At 40.5% G+C, this 16,747-nt stretch overlaps 1 protein-coding gene across 2 annotated transcripts in view; it reads left to right on the top strand.

The window, feature by feature from the left end:
* MYLK4 (myosin light chain kinase family member 4) overlaps positions 1 to 9,203 on the top strand; it is a 120,761-nt gene extending 111,558 nt beyond the window's left edge. Inside the window, exons 9-14 of one of the 2 annotated variants that reach the window (XM_074944948.1) lie at positions 1,173 to 1,243; positions 2,696 to 2,824; positions 3,725 to 3,877; positions 4,230 to 4,308; positions 6,168 to 6,243; positions 8,317 to 9,203. In XM_074944948.1, coding sequence (XP_074801049.1) covers positions 1,173 to 1,243; positions 2,696 to 2,824; positions 3,725 to 3,877; positions 4,230 to 4,308; positions 6,168 to 6,215 — 480 coding nt within the window. In that variant the 3' untranslated portion in view covers positions 6,216 to 6,243; positions 8,317 to 9,203. The remainder of the gene's footprint in view (positions 1 to 1,172; positions 1,244 to 2,695; positions 2,825 to 3,724; positions 3,878 to 4,229; positions 4,309 to 6,167; positions 6,244 to 8,316) is intronic. The other variant, XM_074944949.1, reaches the window with a different exon arrangement.
* Positions 9,204 to 16,747: the final 7,544 nt, after the last annotated feature.

Genomic DNA, 16,747 nt, shown 5'->3' with positions numbered 1-16,747 from the left:
TTTGGATCTCACAGACACTTGTGTAAGTCAGTTGCAATTCCAGAGCAAGTCCCTTTTCCTTTGTAAATATTCATAGCCTGGAACCTATAATCAAGAAATCTGCTCTCTTAATTGAGATTAATTTCTTAGAGTTGGCACAGTTTTGATGTAAACTCAAAATGCAGAAAAGGAGGCATGCTAACATCCAGGGAGTTCTCAACAGAAACTCTTCCAGGCACATAATGACCATCAATGGTGATTCTATCCAGTTCTCCTTGCTCATAGATTACTTTGTGATACGAAGGTGTTAAAATGGAAGAATTAATGAGACTCATCAGGGCCAGTGTCTGGGACACAGAAATTCCATTATGAGAAATATGTTTTAAAAAAATGTGAAATGCAAAATGAATTAATAATGGTGACAATGGATAACTAATGTCTTAAATGTTTAGGCCTGTTTTATTTCAAAGAGGACACCATCAGCAACAAGACCAGGGTAGCTATAAAACTGCTGGCAGTGAACATAAGACTACATTGTAGACATTTATACTTCAAAGACAATGGGCCAGATTCTGCTCTCATTTCATCTGGTATAAATCTGGAGTAATTCCATTGATGCTAATGGATTTATGCCAGTAAAACAGAGAGCAGAATTTGGCCCTATGAAAATCCAGAAGGGTTTAACCTATGAATCCCACCTCTAAATGTCTGAGAAGAGCGTAAAGCTGATTTGATTAGTATAATGTATCATCAGGCAGTTGCTGCCAGAACAGCAGTGAACTCAGAAATCTGGGGCACAAAGATAAACTTCAAAGCACTGCAAAATCATTTTTAAAAAGTTCTGATGTCAGCTCATTAAGGGCTGTAAAATCACAACGCCAACATCCTGAAGCCTGTTTGGAAGCTCCTTCCCCCTCCCACTAATGAGTCCTTTCTCTGAACTGCTGCATTATATCAAACTGAGACGCCATGGAGAAGAAAAAGCAGTACTGGCACAGAGTCCAAAACCTCAAATGCCACATGATTGCAGGAGGAAGTACCCACAAAGTGAAACCTGCCCAAAGATGAAAGCATTGAGATGCTTATTTTATGCTTTGCAGTGTTTTTAGTTTTGATTCCACTACAGTTCACTACAAATCCAGTTTGTCTTTGTCATTTCTCTTAAAAGTGTGTTTTCTCTTTCCTCCTGGCAGCCTGAGAATATCCTGTGCGTGAATCGAGCTGCTTATCAAATAAAAATTATTGATTTTGGATTGGCAAGAAGGTATGTACATGTAATCATGCTAATCATAACGCATGAATTAGGAAACAATCTCAAAAGTGTTATGCCTTTGGAAGGATGAAGCTGATGCATAATAGCTTCCTACCACCTTTGGAACAAGTTTAAGGTGGCTCTTTTAGTGATGAGCATCCTTAAATTAAACAATGGATAGTGGTATGGTACATTCACACGAGAACGTAGAGTAAAAAATGTTAGTTTAAAACCTGTTCTCAGCTGGTATGTCTAAAGAGGGTTGGCCATAATAGACGAGACCAGTGGTCCATCTAGTCCAGTATACTGTCTCCAAAGTTGTCTCCAGTACTAGCTGCTTCAAAGAAAGGTACAAGAAACCTGCAGTACACAATTATGGAAAAACCTGAAGTCCTTATACTAAGACTGGATATCTTTCTAAGAGACATGCTCAAGCTCATCCTCACCATGGGCTTGATGCAGGAATTACCGATAGAAATTCTCTGGCCTGTCATGTGCAGAAGGTCACACTATATTATCATACTGGCCCTTATGTCTACATCTACATTAGACACCCTGCTGCTGGAGCCATGCACTGCAGTGAGGAAAGGCTCTGGCAGGGGCTTTCCTGCAGCGGGGGAAGACTCCAGCAGCAGGACATTACTCTGCTAAGAAATAGAGGGGAGATGGGGAGGCATGACTTGGGTGAGTAGAGACACAGGCGCCAACTTCTCATGGCGCCGGTGGGTGCTCGCACCCCCCCCGCCCCCGGCCCCACCCCCATTCCAACCCCTTCCCCCAAGTCTCTGCCCCCTCCCTGCCCCAATTGGACCCCTCCCCAAATCCCTGCCCCAACCCCGCCTCCTCCCCTGATCATGCCGTGTTCTCCCTCCTCCCCCCTCCCTCCCAGCTGTTTCATGGCGGCAAGCACTGGGAGGGAGGGGCAGAAAGCAGGCATGTGGCGCACTCATGGAGGAGGTGGAGGCGGAGGTGAGCTGGGGCGGGGAGCTGCCGGTGGGTGCAGAGCACGCACCAATTTTTCCCCATGGGTGCTCCAGCGCCTATGAGTAGAGAGCCATGCAGCAAGTTACATATCCTCACCCTTCAGGTGTGTCTGTACTCTACTTGCCTAACCTGTGCCTCAGTGGCTACGCTGCTGTTTTTATCTGCACTTGGGGGACTGCATGTATAGGTACACTACACGCTGCTGAAAGAAGGGTGCAGTGTAGACACACCCTATTAATCTGTGAAACCTAAGTTTCTTTCTAACCCTATTACATAGAAATCGTCTTATATCCTGAAGCATGAAGATTTCTCTCTCTTACAAAAACTTATTTTCATCCTTACTGTTGTACCTCTGATTGTTCTTGTTTTCCATATCAAATGTCCAGTCCTTTTCTGAATCCTACAACGTTCTAAGCATCAATGTTAGAAGTTGTATTAGACGTGAAATGGGTATTGACTGTCCCTGTTTCCTTCATCTAGATATAAACCCAGAGAAAAACTTAAAGTGAACTTTGGCACTCCAGAATTCCTCGCTCCTGAAGTTGTGAACTATGACTTTGTCTCCTTTCCCACGGACATGTGGAGCGTAGGAGTCATTGCCTACATGCTGTAAGTAGGACTTGTATCTGTAATGTGCACACAGTAATTTATATCGACTTTCTGACGTTTGCTATTAAACTGGAATATTGACAAAAGCTGTATCTGGGTTTCAAATTCGTTTGCCCTTCTGAAGTCTTTATTCGGGGAAAACTCCCATTGATTTCAATTCTCACCTGTCACATCACACATCTCAAGTGAACACTTTTTACTCATTCTGTGCATGCATTTTCCGTTGACATCAGTAGGAATTCCGCATGCTGAATGAGTGCAGAATATGCATAGGGATCCACAGTTTAGAGAAGAGAACTGCTGTGCAGATCATAGAGTAACATTTTGCCCTTCAAAGGTGCATGATCATTTTTACTTGTTTTATTCAACCTCAACAAAGTTATAATGAGTTAAGGCCTAATCCTGCAAAGTGCTGAATGCCCTACATTTCCATTGACTTCTGAATGTGCTCAGCACTCGGTAACTCTCAAGACCAGGTCTTAATGGACAGCAACTTGCTGCGAGGGATTAGGAGCACAACCATGAACAATGAAACAATCCCAGAAAGCATATCACAAATCAAGAGTAGGAAGGAGGAACCACAGAAGAATTAACATAAACTATGTCCATTCAGATAAGTAGACGCTGGTAGTGAAGATGTGGGTTATGCAGCTATAGTGAGAGTTAAGCACTGGAAAAGGTTAGACAAAGAGATTGTGGAATCCCCATCATTGGTGGTTTTTAAGAACAGGCTACACAAACATCTGTTAAGGCTGGTCTTGGTTCACTTAATCCCACTACTGTGTGTGGGGTGGGGGTGGGAAAGGGAGAGAGGAATGGACTAAATGACCTCCTGAGTTCCCTTCCAACCATATATTTCTATGATTCTGTGTTTTTCATATGCTATATAATATTCTTTAGGCTCAGTGGATTGTCTCCTTTTCTGGGTGACGATGACAATGAGACTCTCAACAATATCCTGGCTTGTAGCTGGGATTTCGAAAATGAGGAATTTCAAGATGTTTCTGAAGAAGCCAAAGACTTCCTCTCAAAGCTTCTAATCAAGGAAAAAAGGTATTCAGATTCTCACCATTCCATACCTTTGAAATCTACATTTGGTGTCAACACATTACAGAACACCAGAAATGCTCTGTCACTTGTACTGCTACACTTGATGATTACAGTAGCCATTGTGATTTTGTTTTGCCTATGTAGAATATTGTTAAATTCCACACAGTGTCCTGAGATTACATGAATGTATTTTCACAGGAGTTAACACTTCCAGTTGCCATTGTTCAGCTGCCATCTGGCACAAAGCATCACGCAATACCAAAAGGATGGACAGCACACATCACTGGCTAGGGCATAACTGTTGAATCCTAAGATCCTGTATGTATGACTTACTAGTGTTCTGTTTTTCCTTTAGCTGGAGAATGAGTGCAACTTCATCCTTAAAACATCCTTGGTTATCAGACCATAAACTCCATTGCGGACTACACAAGCAGGTCTCCAAATTTAAATATTCTTGTTCTTTGCAGATCTGCCAGTGCTTTTTTGTTCTTGTTACCTCGTTATTTATTCTGAGATTCTCTTCTTCTGTACTTGAGTCTGTCCTGCTGCTCAATTATGTGTCATTGGGATATATAAACATTTGTTTGCTTTTGTTTATTTTTTAAGGCTGGCATGTTTCTGTGTGTGTTCACTGGCTCTTGCATGTCTGTGTGAAGAAGTACCCATGATGTTGGTTACTGTACATTGTTGAATGGATCGATTTGTTAGCAAAATAACAGACAGATTGCAACAATCCATTAAACATTGGTTGTGCAAAGTTTGCGAACTTTCTTTCAGTTTCCAAACAAACATGGGCAGGTTTGGCTTTTAAAATCTCTTCTGGTTCACTTGGGGTCCTGAATGAAATCTTTTTAAAGGTCAATCCCGCCCTTTCCCTTCTGACACCTTCCCACCTCCTAACAGAACGTGGAATTCCTGCCAGGACACATCATTTACCTTAAACAACCTTCAGGGGACCATCATACTCTCTCCAACTTCAGTGTGTTTGGGGCTGGCCAGCTCAGTGCTAATCTCAATAGGAGCATCCCTTACCTTGCTCTAAACATTCCATTTGGCTGCAACAGGGTCATTTTGATTTAAAGTAGTTTTTGATTATTACTAACTTAACTAGTCAGTAGGTTTTGGAGATTAAAAGCTATTGACTATCTCATCATTGGGTGAGGCTGAGCCATGTGGTTTCATAACCCAAAACAGAAAAGCCTCAGAAGAAGATACCTGAGGCTGCCATACATTTAGGATTCAAAAGTTTGAGCCTTTAAAATGGATTCCTACATTTATGCAGCATTTGGAGCACAATACATCTTTGTTCTGCTTTTCTTTAGGCTTGTTATCTCCATGTAAGCAACAAAAGTCATTAAAAGGGCAACGAAAACGTAGCAGAAAAATGAAAGTAAATAAAATTACTGTAATTTACTGAGTCTAGCATATAGGTGTCAGTGGTGCCTTCTATTGAACAGAATCAGGCCTGTTCAAAATCAGAACTGTCATTAGTAGGTCAGGGTCTCTTCCTTGAGCTCAGCTGGTAGAGCCCTGTGCTTTTAAAGCTGGAGGATCTGAGTTCTTTCCCTGCTGCTGAAGTTCCCATTGTGACAACCAGAGCTGGTCAGAAAATGGAAGAAATTCACAAACATTTTATTTGTCATTTTTTCATTTGCATGGAAATTTTCTGAGCTGCTCTAGAGACAAATGTGCAGTCTCAGGTGTCCATGAGCTTATTCCAATACTTAGAAATATCCACAGATGCACTGGGAGGTACAAAACACATTCTGATGGAAAATTTTTTTTGAAAGTAAATATGAAGGGGTAGAGGGAGAGTCAAAATTAAGAACGTTACACTTTTAGGTACACCTCTAGAGGGATATCAGGATCATTTGTACCCCTATTGATATGGCTGCAGTGAAGCCATGGATATGGGGAAGAGGCTGTCATGGCGTAGAGCTGCATGAAGCCTGGACCTCTTCATGAATGGCTGGATCCTATTGCCCCTTATATGTTGGGGAAACCCCTTTCCCCCAAGGAGAACCTCATAGAGATTTCCTCCACTCTGACCTCCCTCCTATAGTTTCTCTGTGCATACTCGTACTTGTTTAAAAAGCAGCTGTATTAAATAGGCAGGTGTTTGCAGTGTTTTGCTATAGAGCCAGTCTATATATATGTAGACTGGCTCTATAGCAAAACATATATACATACCTGTGCTGAATATAATATATATATGTGTGTATTATATTCATCACAGGTAAGAGATGATGAAGCTCGACTAACTCTTCCAATAATGTTGTCTCCTTTTTTCTAGAGGAAGGCTAAGTGCCACTCAGAGTCTGAAGCACCCATGGCTCAATGACCTTTCCAAGAAAGCTGCCAAATGGAAGGTTTGTCTCAAGTCCCCTTGTTTCTCTTCAGAAATAAATGGTGCAACATCTATGGAAGGTATCAGTGGAATACCAGAAATGGCCACAGTTAATATTGCTGGAAGATTTACTCACCAGCACCATCTGCACAACTGTTTGACAAGCAGTCTGTCACCAAAGCACCAAACTATAGGCTTGCTCCATTGATTATGACCATCGCAACAGTGTGAAAGGGAGGAACAGTGCGAAAAAAATCATAGTTTATATATGAAACTGCACATACAGCAAACTCAGTGGGTGAAATCCTGGCTCCATTGAAGTCAATGGTAAAACTCTCATTGACTGTAATAGAACCAGGTTTTCACCCAATAAATGTTCGGTGCTGGAAGCTTTTGGTTTCATATATAATGGTTGTACGTCTGGTTTAAAAAGGGATAGAAATATGCTTGTATAGTAATTTCTTAACAAAAGGCTATGGGCCGTGTCCTCAACTGGTTTAATTGGTGTAGCTGCATTGACTTCAATAGTTCCAAGCTGATTTACTTGAGCTGAGGATCTAGCCTTAGATGAAGTTGCCCTGTGCTGTTGAGGAATCTGTATCAAACAGCACAGTTGAGACAGGGCATCTCTTTCCTTTTTCCCGGATCACTGTCTTTGCCCTTCCATTGGCAAACACTTAATTAGTGGTTCTCAGGCTGACGAGGTTGCCTCCCCTAAGGGGGCCAGGGCGACACAAGTCAGCTCTAATTTTCTGTCTCTGGTCTTTGGCTGAAGCGTATTCACTCAGCCACTTTGAAATTTACTTAACCACTTTCTCAGATGGCAGAACCCCCCCCCCCCCCAATACACCACTGCACCAATTCCCACAGCCTCTCTTATGAACTACCATAGGACTGGTGCTTCCTTTAAAGCACTGTGGGAACCAGTGCAAATGATTTGGGGACAGATCTGATGATGACTGGTTGTGGATCATGGTACGAAGAAAGCTGAGAAGCCATGCATCATAATAACCACTTCCTTTTAGCATTGCACCATGAATAATGACTGAGATACCAAAATAAAAATGGTACCACTTTTCATTGTTTGTGCTAATTGTTAAGGGTATTATCATCCATCTCTTAAGAGCCAGTCGATAATTGATGTTTGCTTTTGTTTCCAATGTGTTTTGTAAAAAAAACTATCATTGTTCAGCGGGGCTAAAAAATTCTTAGTCTATTATGATTCACTGTCACTTGCATTTGATATCTCCTTTCCTGAGCTGCCAAAGCCACATGGTTTCTTAGTATGCTAATGTAGTCACACCAAATATTGGGGAGGGACATGTTGGACCCTCTTTGTACTGATCCTCACAATACTGGAGCGCTGCCAGTTTACATCAGCTGAGGTTCTGTCCCATCTGGGCAACAGCCACACATTGAAAAATATTTTTATTTTTTATTACAAGAAAGCAATTATCTGTCTGAGGAAAAAAATCAAGTTTGAGATAACCTTGATTATTGATGGCCAGTCCAGTGAAAAAGAAAATAAAATGTTCAAATACACTTTTTAAGGCTTTATAAATAGTAGCTAACTTGCAGTCTACCTTACAGGAGGAGATTGTTTTTAAAAAATGAGTTTTTCAATTTACTCCACAAGTGGACTCAGTCATTACTGTGTTTTGTTTTTAGAACACAACCTTTGGGATTGCCTCATTTAATCCATGATAACATATTCATGTGGCAATTGATTTAAACATGGTATGGTAAATGTTTGATGTGATTGTACAAGCAAATGGAGATAATCACATACTCCCATCCCATATGACAGTAGTGACAAAATGACAGCGTTGTTGCATTTCATGAGAGACCTCCTGAATTTTTTTTTCATTGAACAAAGAGACCTAGTCTTTTTTATGTTGTAAATAGCATTAAATGATCTTTCACAATCTGAGGTGCTGGCGGGGAGGGAGGACTCTTTGTAAGCAGTCAGATTCTGCATTGCTTTCTCTCCGTCACACAAAGAAACCACCTGTGATGTTCCTAGGGAATTGGACCAAATAATTGTATTGAAAGTATATTGCTGAATTAACTAGATTTTTGGTTTGTTTATTTGCAGAAAAGCTGCTGTGTGGTTACTGCTGGTAAGAGATTTGGAGATATCAGCAGTTCTGGTGCTTTGACCTTGTGATGACTTGAGGCTTTTACTAAGTGGACCAAGACCACTTTAGCTGCAGGAAAAGTTCCAGCATTACTGAGCTACTTTTTCTTGCTTCAGCTTTCAAAAGAGGAAAACAACTGCTGCAGTTCACAGGAAGGTGTCTCTGCCAGAACACCGTGTAATCTGTGTCTGAGATTGCTATGCTAGTTTGCGTTCAGAATATTATCTGTCTTGTCTTTGCTTTCTTGATTTAGCTAGTGAGAGATCTTTGGGGTTTAAATAACATTGGCTCTTTCTCATCTCAGGCCAGCAAGCAGAAGATCCCTGCGTTACAACAGTAGTTGGAGTTGATTTGAGATTGAAACCTCAAATTGCTTTTAAAAAACAGCTGGCTGCACATTTAAAACTGATTATACTCTGACAGTGGAGTCAACAAGGACTAACCCCACTAAAGTTAAAGAAGCTATGCCAGTGTATTAACAGTCTCACAGACAAGCTCTCAGTGTACACAGGATGCCTTTAGAGTAGAGTATGCTGCATACAGGACTGCCTTTGGTATTTCCTAGCATATCACATTGGTACTGTTTTAAGTTCAGTTGAGTTAAAAACACACGAGGATATTTTGTTATCAGGACACCCAGATTCTCATCTCTAGTGTAAATGCAGAATTAAGCCCTTGACTTCAGTAGAGAACGACTTCAAATCAGTTACTTTGGATTTATGCCAGTGCAACTGGCTAACTTCCTTGTTGTCACTGGAATTACACTGGTGCAAAACTAGTTTGCGAGTGGAGAATCGGCCCCCTAATCCTCACAACATAGAGTGTCCTGTTTGCTTCTAGGAAATGGCTTATTTAAAAGATTGCAAACAAAATTTAAAAATATTTTCTGTTGCTTCTCCAGATTCCAAGCTGTTCTGATACATGGCTAGAAGAGGGGACTGGGAGTCAGGCTACCTGTACTCTATTCTCAACAGTGTGTGACCATGGGCTAGTCACCTAAACAGCCTGAGCCTCAGTTGTCCCATCTGTAAAATGGAGATAATGACACTTAATTTTATATAGTGCTTTTTGGGTTAAAGACTAGATAAATCCAAAGTATCATTATTATTTTACTTTACTGACATATTGTTGTGGCTTTGGATTTTTTTTTTTTGTGACTACTAAGTTTCTAATTAAGCAACATGTCAACACAGCCCAGTATATTTTTCTTGAAATAATGGCATATCTTGTTACAAGGCAGAAGGGTAAAGGTCAACTCAGTTTAACATTAGAATGGCAATAATCCCCACATAATGACTGTCATATCTTTGCCCTTATGAAGTGATGTTTGTATATAAAATTTCAAGGAAAGAGTCAGATGCATACATTTGTTGGACAGCATGCATATGACATCCTTGACAGCCAGTTACAGAAATCCAATTTTGTTCAGAGTTCAAAAGCTGTTTCATTTTATATACTCTTAATGTATATATACTCATATATACTCTTAGTGAAAGCTGTAGTGCATGCTGCAAATACTTGCATACATACAGCAACATTGCTACCACAGTACAATAAAGGAAGAACCTAGAAAGCATTGTCCCATTCTGACTGCTCCTACCTCCTGTTTAAAATCTTAGGGCCAAATCTTCAGGCCCAATTAAAGGATTAGAAAGCATAACTTATACTTAGCGTGATAGTGTCAAGAGCTCAATCTGTTTAGCTTAAAGAGAAGGTTAGTGGGTCACTTGATTACAGTCTGTAAGTATCTATACAGGGAACAAATATTTAACAGTGGGCTCTTCAGACTAGCAGAGAAAGGTGTAACACAATCCAGTGGCTGGAAGTTGAAGCTAAAAGAATTCAGACAGGAAATAAGGCATAATGTTTTAACAATGAGAGTAATTAACCATTGGAACAATTTCCCAAGGGTCATGCAATCCATCACTGACCATTTTAAAATCACAATTGGATGTTTTTTTAAAATGATCTGCTCTAGGAATTATTTTGGGGATATTCTGTGGCCTGTGCTATACAGGAGGTCAGACTAGATGATCAGAACGGCTCCTTCTGGACTTGGAATCTGTGAATCAATCATCATACGTAGTCCTAATTCAAATAAACTCCCACTGGCATCAATGGGAGTTTGTCTGTGGAAGTACTGAATAAAATCTAAGCAAGGGAAATCAGGATTTCGGCCTGTCAGCTGCTTATTGTCAGTCACAATTCTCCTTTGTCGATGCAAAATAAACGTGAAAGCTACTAGAATACCTTTCCGTCAAGCTAGAATTCATATGATGTTTTGCTGTTCTGACTACACGCAAGAGCCTTGATACTGCGAGCATTTTGTATGATAAACAGTTCAGTGATCAGACTACAAGCAGCAGGCTAAAACTGGAATGATGAAATTTCACTTACACAGTTCAGGGCCAGTATTGTGTTGTTTTTTATGTAACTTGCATGTAATTTTGAATCTTTATAATTATACTAAAATAACTGTGTGACTATAGTCTTATAACCATTACCTGCTTTAATAAGAAATTCAGCTGGTGGCATTTGGTGTTTCTGGGGAATAAAGAACATGCATGCCCTTGAATAATAATAATAAAGAGCTAGATAGTACCTTAAAGAAACAGACCCGTATTAGCAGGGTGTAGAGGGATTGCACTGAGTCGGAGTCAGCCACAATTCCTCCAGTGATGATAGGGGACTGTGGTCTCCGCTACACTCTTTTACAGAGAACAGAGTTCACTACCACCACGCCCTCTTTTGGGTACGCACACATACACATGTGAAAGCTATGGGACCCCAACATTCTCCACCCACTTTGGGAGGCTAGTACCACTGTCAACATCAGTCTAAAACATTTTGGGAGCTCCATAACCCCAAGGCTGAGATTGGCTCTAAACCAGGGGTTCTCAAACTTCAGTGCACTGCCACCCTGTTCTGACAACAAAATTACTACATGATCCTGGGTGGGAGGAGAGGGAGCCAGAGCCTGAGCCCTACTGCCCCTGGTGGGAGGAGAGCAGGCGGAACTCAAGGGTACCAGCCCTGGATCCCAGCGAGTCTAATGCTGGCCCTGGAGACCCCATTAAAATGGGGCTGCAACCCACTTTGGGGCCCTGACCCACAGTTTGAGAACTTTTTTCAGAGTAACAGCCGTGTTAGTCTGTATTTGCAAAAAGAAAAGGAGGACTTGTGGCACCTTAGAGACTAACCAATTTATCTGAGCATAAGCTTTCGTGAGCTACAGCTCACTTCATCGGATGCAGTGGTTAGTCTCTAAGGTGCCACAAGTACTCCTTTTCAGTTTGAGAACTGCTGCTCTAAACCATTTAAGGGTGCAGTGTAGGGGAGAGGAGCGCTTTTTGTTCTCTCCTTCATTTGTGCATGTGTGTGGGGCCAGATCCAGTGTGGCCCCTAATATTGTAAATATACTCCGGGGACTTGACTTTCACTCAGATGCTAAAATACAAGGTAAAAGCCAGATTCCAAAGTTTTGGCTATGCTAGCATTTTTAAATTTTCTACCGACGCACTGTCAGCAGTGCACCTCTGTCAGTTGTGGCAATGGTGGAAGCTGTGATGTAATCAGGCTGATGGGGTTTTAACCCAAAATCATCTAGATCTGCTATCAGTGAAGATGACATGTATTTTATCTCACCTGCTGTTGATTTACACTCGTGCTTCTATTGCTGATGAAGCTGCACCAGCAACAGAGCACCAATGTGAAATATGAAGGGAAATGGTAGTGTAGCCTACATCACTGATGTGCTATTATGTTCATGTGTGCAAATGGAGTAATGGATTTATTTATTTATACTTAGTGTATCTTGCAATGAGCACTGTATGTTGCAGGTTAGGATCCGACCCAAAGCATGGTTGCAGATTCACCTTCAAAGACCATAACTTCTATTGTCATGAATTCAACAAGAACTTCAAGAGATCAAATGATCCTTTATTCATAAAACTGTTAGGGGGAACTCTTCAGACAAATTAGGACACATTTGTCCTGCCCCAAGTTGTTTATAGTCTCATTTGCACACGCCAGTTTGTATTGATTTAATTATCATCCCATAGTTATTGAACAAAAATGTATTTTGTACCAACTGTGTTTTTTGCAGTCTGTTAAATTTACATCAACCAAGTTATGTACATCTGTGTGGGGGGGACACCAAACAGCTGTATTTTTTTAAAAAACCCTACTCTCAAATGTGAGTATTTAGCTCCCTTTAATGCCATGTATGTGCAGCTAGAGGTACAATTTGGTCCTCAAAATCACAAGCATGGTATAGAGTGGGGAAAATAACAGCACTGTTGTCAGTGTTGTAACATTGATAAAATACATTTAATTTCTGCAGTTGAATGTGAGACAATGAGGCAAAATGCCCCCTGTACATTGCTTTCACTATGCTTAATAACAAATGGCTTAAATAACTATTAATAATCATTAGTGCTAATAAAAGTGTCTTATAAAATGTTGTTAGAGATATTCATTTGTTTTCCGGCTCTTGAAATTTTAGTAAAATAATACTGACACAACTTCTTTCATAGAGTTTTCGAAAGGACAATTCTGTCTCATTACACTTTGAACAGCATGCTGTCTTGTTTTCTTTTTAATTCTGGTTTGTTGGTTTCTTTACTACATGATAGGTACCAGCTATAGATTGCTATATTAAATTATTCGTTTGTTTAACACATAATTTTTTATTTCATACTAGCTTAAGAAAATGGATTTTAAATAACTATCTGAATGAGTAAGCCGTCTGTGTGTTTGCTTATTGATGGTTTTGTTGTATATCGCTTTCGAGATTTCATTTGGAAACTGTGAATTCCTGTGCTTGAGAACAAGTTTGGGTGCAAAGGGCACTTTACCAGCAGGGGTAATTGCATTCAGCTGTGTCTTCACAGATGGGCAGAGATGGCTGTAGTTACTGCAGGTGTAACCAGAGAACAAGGTCGAGTAGAAGCAACGGGATGAAGGAAGAAGGTGTTAAGATGCAGCATCCAGTTAGCTTTGCTCCCACGTTGTCCCCAAACAGCAGCACCTTTCCTAGGTGAATAAATGTAAGGGTCAGCTTATGGGAACTACACTGATTTAAATCATCTGAGGATCTGGCCCTAAGCTTGATTGTAGAGAGAAAAACAACATCCATTTGTGCACATAGACAACTCTAGAAATAATACTACACAGTAATTACTTTGAGGTGCTAACCAGTGGATAGTCAATGGGAAGTGAGGGCACTCAATGGCTCTTAAGAGTGCTCAGTAACAGTATCTGAAAGGGTTGGGACAATACAGTTCTTTACATGTTCAAGTACTGTAGGACAAAAGTTCTCTCGTTAAGCCTCAGTGCCAATATGAGTTAGAAATTATTATTTCCATTTTACAAATGAGGCAGAGAAATAAAATGACTTGCCCAAGATGGAAGGCAGCTAGTGGCAGAGTTGGGATTAGAACTAAATGCATCCTGATTATCAACCCCAGACTCTGTTCTTTTAGGCAAGATACTGGTAGCTTCTCAATTTGTTACATGTGGTGAATACTATGTAAGTTATGAGTGAGGAAAATCTATATTGAGTCATGAGTATAGTAAAAAAAACAAAATGAAAAAGACTGAACATAAAATTATATTTAAAAAGAACCTGTAGCCATGTGTTTACCACAGCATCTTAACAGTGCTCGGTGACCATGTGATGATCTGAATATTGCAACAGAAGCTGAAGTTTTTTATTAAAATTATTACCTTTCAGATGCTTTTTGGTAGCAGCTTCTGTATGTTACTGAGCTAAGACACTGAGTTAAATTCTGCTTTTGGTTGGACCCACAAAATAGCAGTTTCACGGATCTAAATGAGATCAGTATTTGGTCCACTTTTTATAACACTACCAGTATAGAAGCAGTCTCAGAAATAGTAAAACCAGTTGCTGCCGGGCTTGATGGTCAGAAAAAAAGAAGCTTTATAGTTTAATATTGCAGAAAACTCATTTGAATGATTAACTAGAACATGTATTTTTGCAGTAGTTAAGCCAGTAAGAGAACAGACTAGAAACTCTCTCTCTTGTTTGCAGCTCTTGTGGCTTGCATCACAAATTAATGATGGTCTTCCTCAGCAAAATGATGCACGCCACCCCCAAGCACTTTTCAATTGCTAGTGATCTGATAACATTATGGGGTGATGTAAATGCTTCTCACACTGTGAACTTGCAGTACAGGATAGTGAGCAAAATGAGTGCCATTGTCCTTTAACGTCAAAAGCCACAGCAGTGGTAAACTCACATTAATGTTCCAAACTCTGTTGAAAACCATTCATCCTTGCTTCCCCCTGAAAGGATGCTGCATCTTTACACGTCATTTTGCATCATCATCAATATATAGCTGTGATTGTGTCTAGTGTAAATGAGACTTACATTGCATGAATCCATTTAGCGACATTAGACGGTCAATATCACCTTCCATGAAGGCTTATAGTGCAACTACCTACCTATTTAAAATACTAGATGAAAACTGCATCAAGGTATCTCTTTGTAAATACGTTGTTTTAGCTACATTGCTGAAGTCACTAAACTTATGCGTGATCACACTTAGATGCAGTAGCGCACATGTTTGTGTCCCATACAGCAACATTTTCTTCAAGCTCAACAATAGGTGTAATAGAGTGAGAACCTGGAAATGTGTGGATGCTTATAGAACACATAATTTTATTTTTGGAATATGGTTTTATAGATTAACACTTGTATCTGGGGGATGTATTCCCTTGTGAACAATATATAGCAACAATGTACACAAATTATACATGTTAGAATAAATACTGATTTTGTTTACTCTGAGGTTCTTTGGTTGGCTGTATTTAATTTAATGTGTCTGTCCATTTTTGAGCATCAGAAAAAAAGATCTGCTCTTGTTCATATGCAAGCTACAAGGTAAATAAAGAGTAACCTGCAGCTGAGGCAAGCTTAGCTGACTGCCTAAACACAAAATCAATTTTTGGCTTTTCTGATAGTCTCAGCTCCCTCAGCAAATACAGCTAGGGCTTAATTTAAAGTCCATTCAGTGGGCTTCAGAGCTGTGTCTGCCGATCAGGGAGGGGAATCCCTTTATTGTTTAAATACTCTCGTGACTCAAGCTGAAGTAATAACTGATTTTTTTCGGTTCAGTGACTGAACCAAAACATCTAGGAGAGAAATTGTTTCATTTCACAAACCGCAACTGATTTTTTGTTTTGTTTTTCTCACCAAAATAAAAATCCTAAAAAAATTCATTCCAACAGAATGAAACCTTTCAAATGTCATTTTGAAGCAACATTTTGAAATGAAAGTTTGTTTCAAAATGGATCGTTTATGAAGTGCCAAACTATCTCACCTTTTCTTTAAAAAAAAAAATCCTCATTTCCTCTGAAAGAAGTTGCTGAATTCAACTCAAATTAGCGGTGTCAGGGTAGCTGCGCTCTGTGGATAGACTGAGCTGAGGGCCCCTGGGCTGCAGCATGTGAGCCCAATCCAGCTAATTATAGAGGGCTCAGCTACACCTGGATCTATAAAGGGCTGCTAGTAGGCAGGTGGAAGGACTGTGATAGCCTGAGCCCTGGGGAGGAGGATGTCACAGTGGAGTGAAGGTAGCTTCTGTGGTGGGTCCCTGGAACCAGGGGACAGGGGCTTAGGAAAGCAGCTCTGTGGCAGCTGCTCCAACAGGGAGGAGCAGAGCTGACAGAGGGTGGGAGGCTGACAGGCTGGAGTGCCACAGATCCCTGGGTGAGGTGGCCTGAAGCCCCTCACCAAGGATTGAGTTAAGACTGTGTTTGTTAACCCTGTTATGAAAATAAGCTTTCTTGACTGAGACTGGGTGTGGCAGCACATGTTTTGGGGCTGGGAGAGAAGTGACAACTCTGGTGAGTCACTCTCTCTCTCTCCTCTCCCCCTCCCCAAATAAACACCCCTGCATTTTTTTCGGTGAAGTAACTATTTGACTAAAAAATGTTCCACTCTGCTAGTGCCTGGCCACCATACAGGGCAGTCTGTTGCACTCTTCTCCGTAAATTCTACTTTATAGCAATCAAGAAGTCACTTATTGATTATTTGAGCATCAGATTTTTAACCTTAATTAGGCAGGCAGTTTACCTCATGTAAATCAGAAGAAAGACCTCCATTAAGAGTTGGATCTACCCTACAATGGAGTGACTGGACCAGTAACAGAAGTAAAAGAGAAAAAACAAAATATGGACATTTTATGAGCGAGGGTGTGGGGGAGCCACAAATATAGAAATGATTGGGGTGGCCTCTCATTGGCACTTGGTATCACAGAGTGCTCTAGAGCCTATAAGGTCTAACTGTTACTTTTTCTCCATAACTCATTCATAAGACTGATCACAACTCTTTTGACATTTACTATGCAAAGGACACAACACTGC

The sequence above is a fragment of the Natator depressus genome, chromosome 2, assembly GCF_965152275.1.
Source record: "Natator depressus isolate rNatDep1 chromosome 2, rNatDep2.hap1, whole genome shotgun sequence".
In the NCBI taxonomy this organism is placed as follows: domain Eukaryota; kingdom Metazoa; phylum Chordata; order Testudines; family Cheloniidae; genus Natator; species Natator depressus.
Note: the sequence above shows the minus strand (reverse complement) of the source record. Positions and strands in the feature narration are given on the sequence as shown.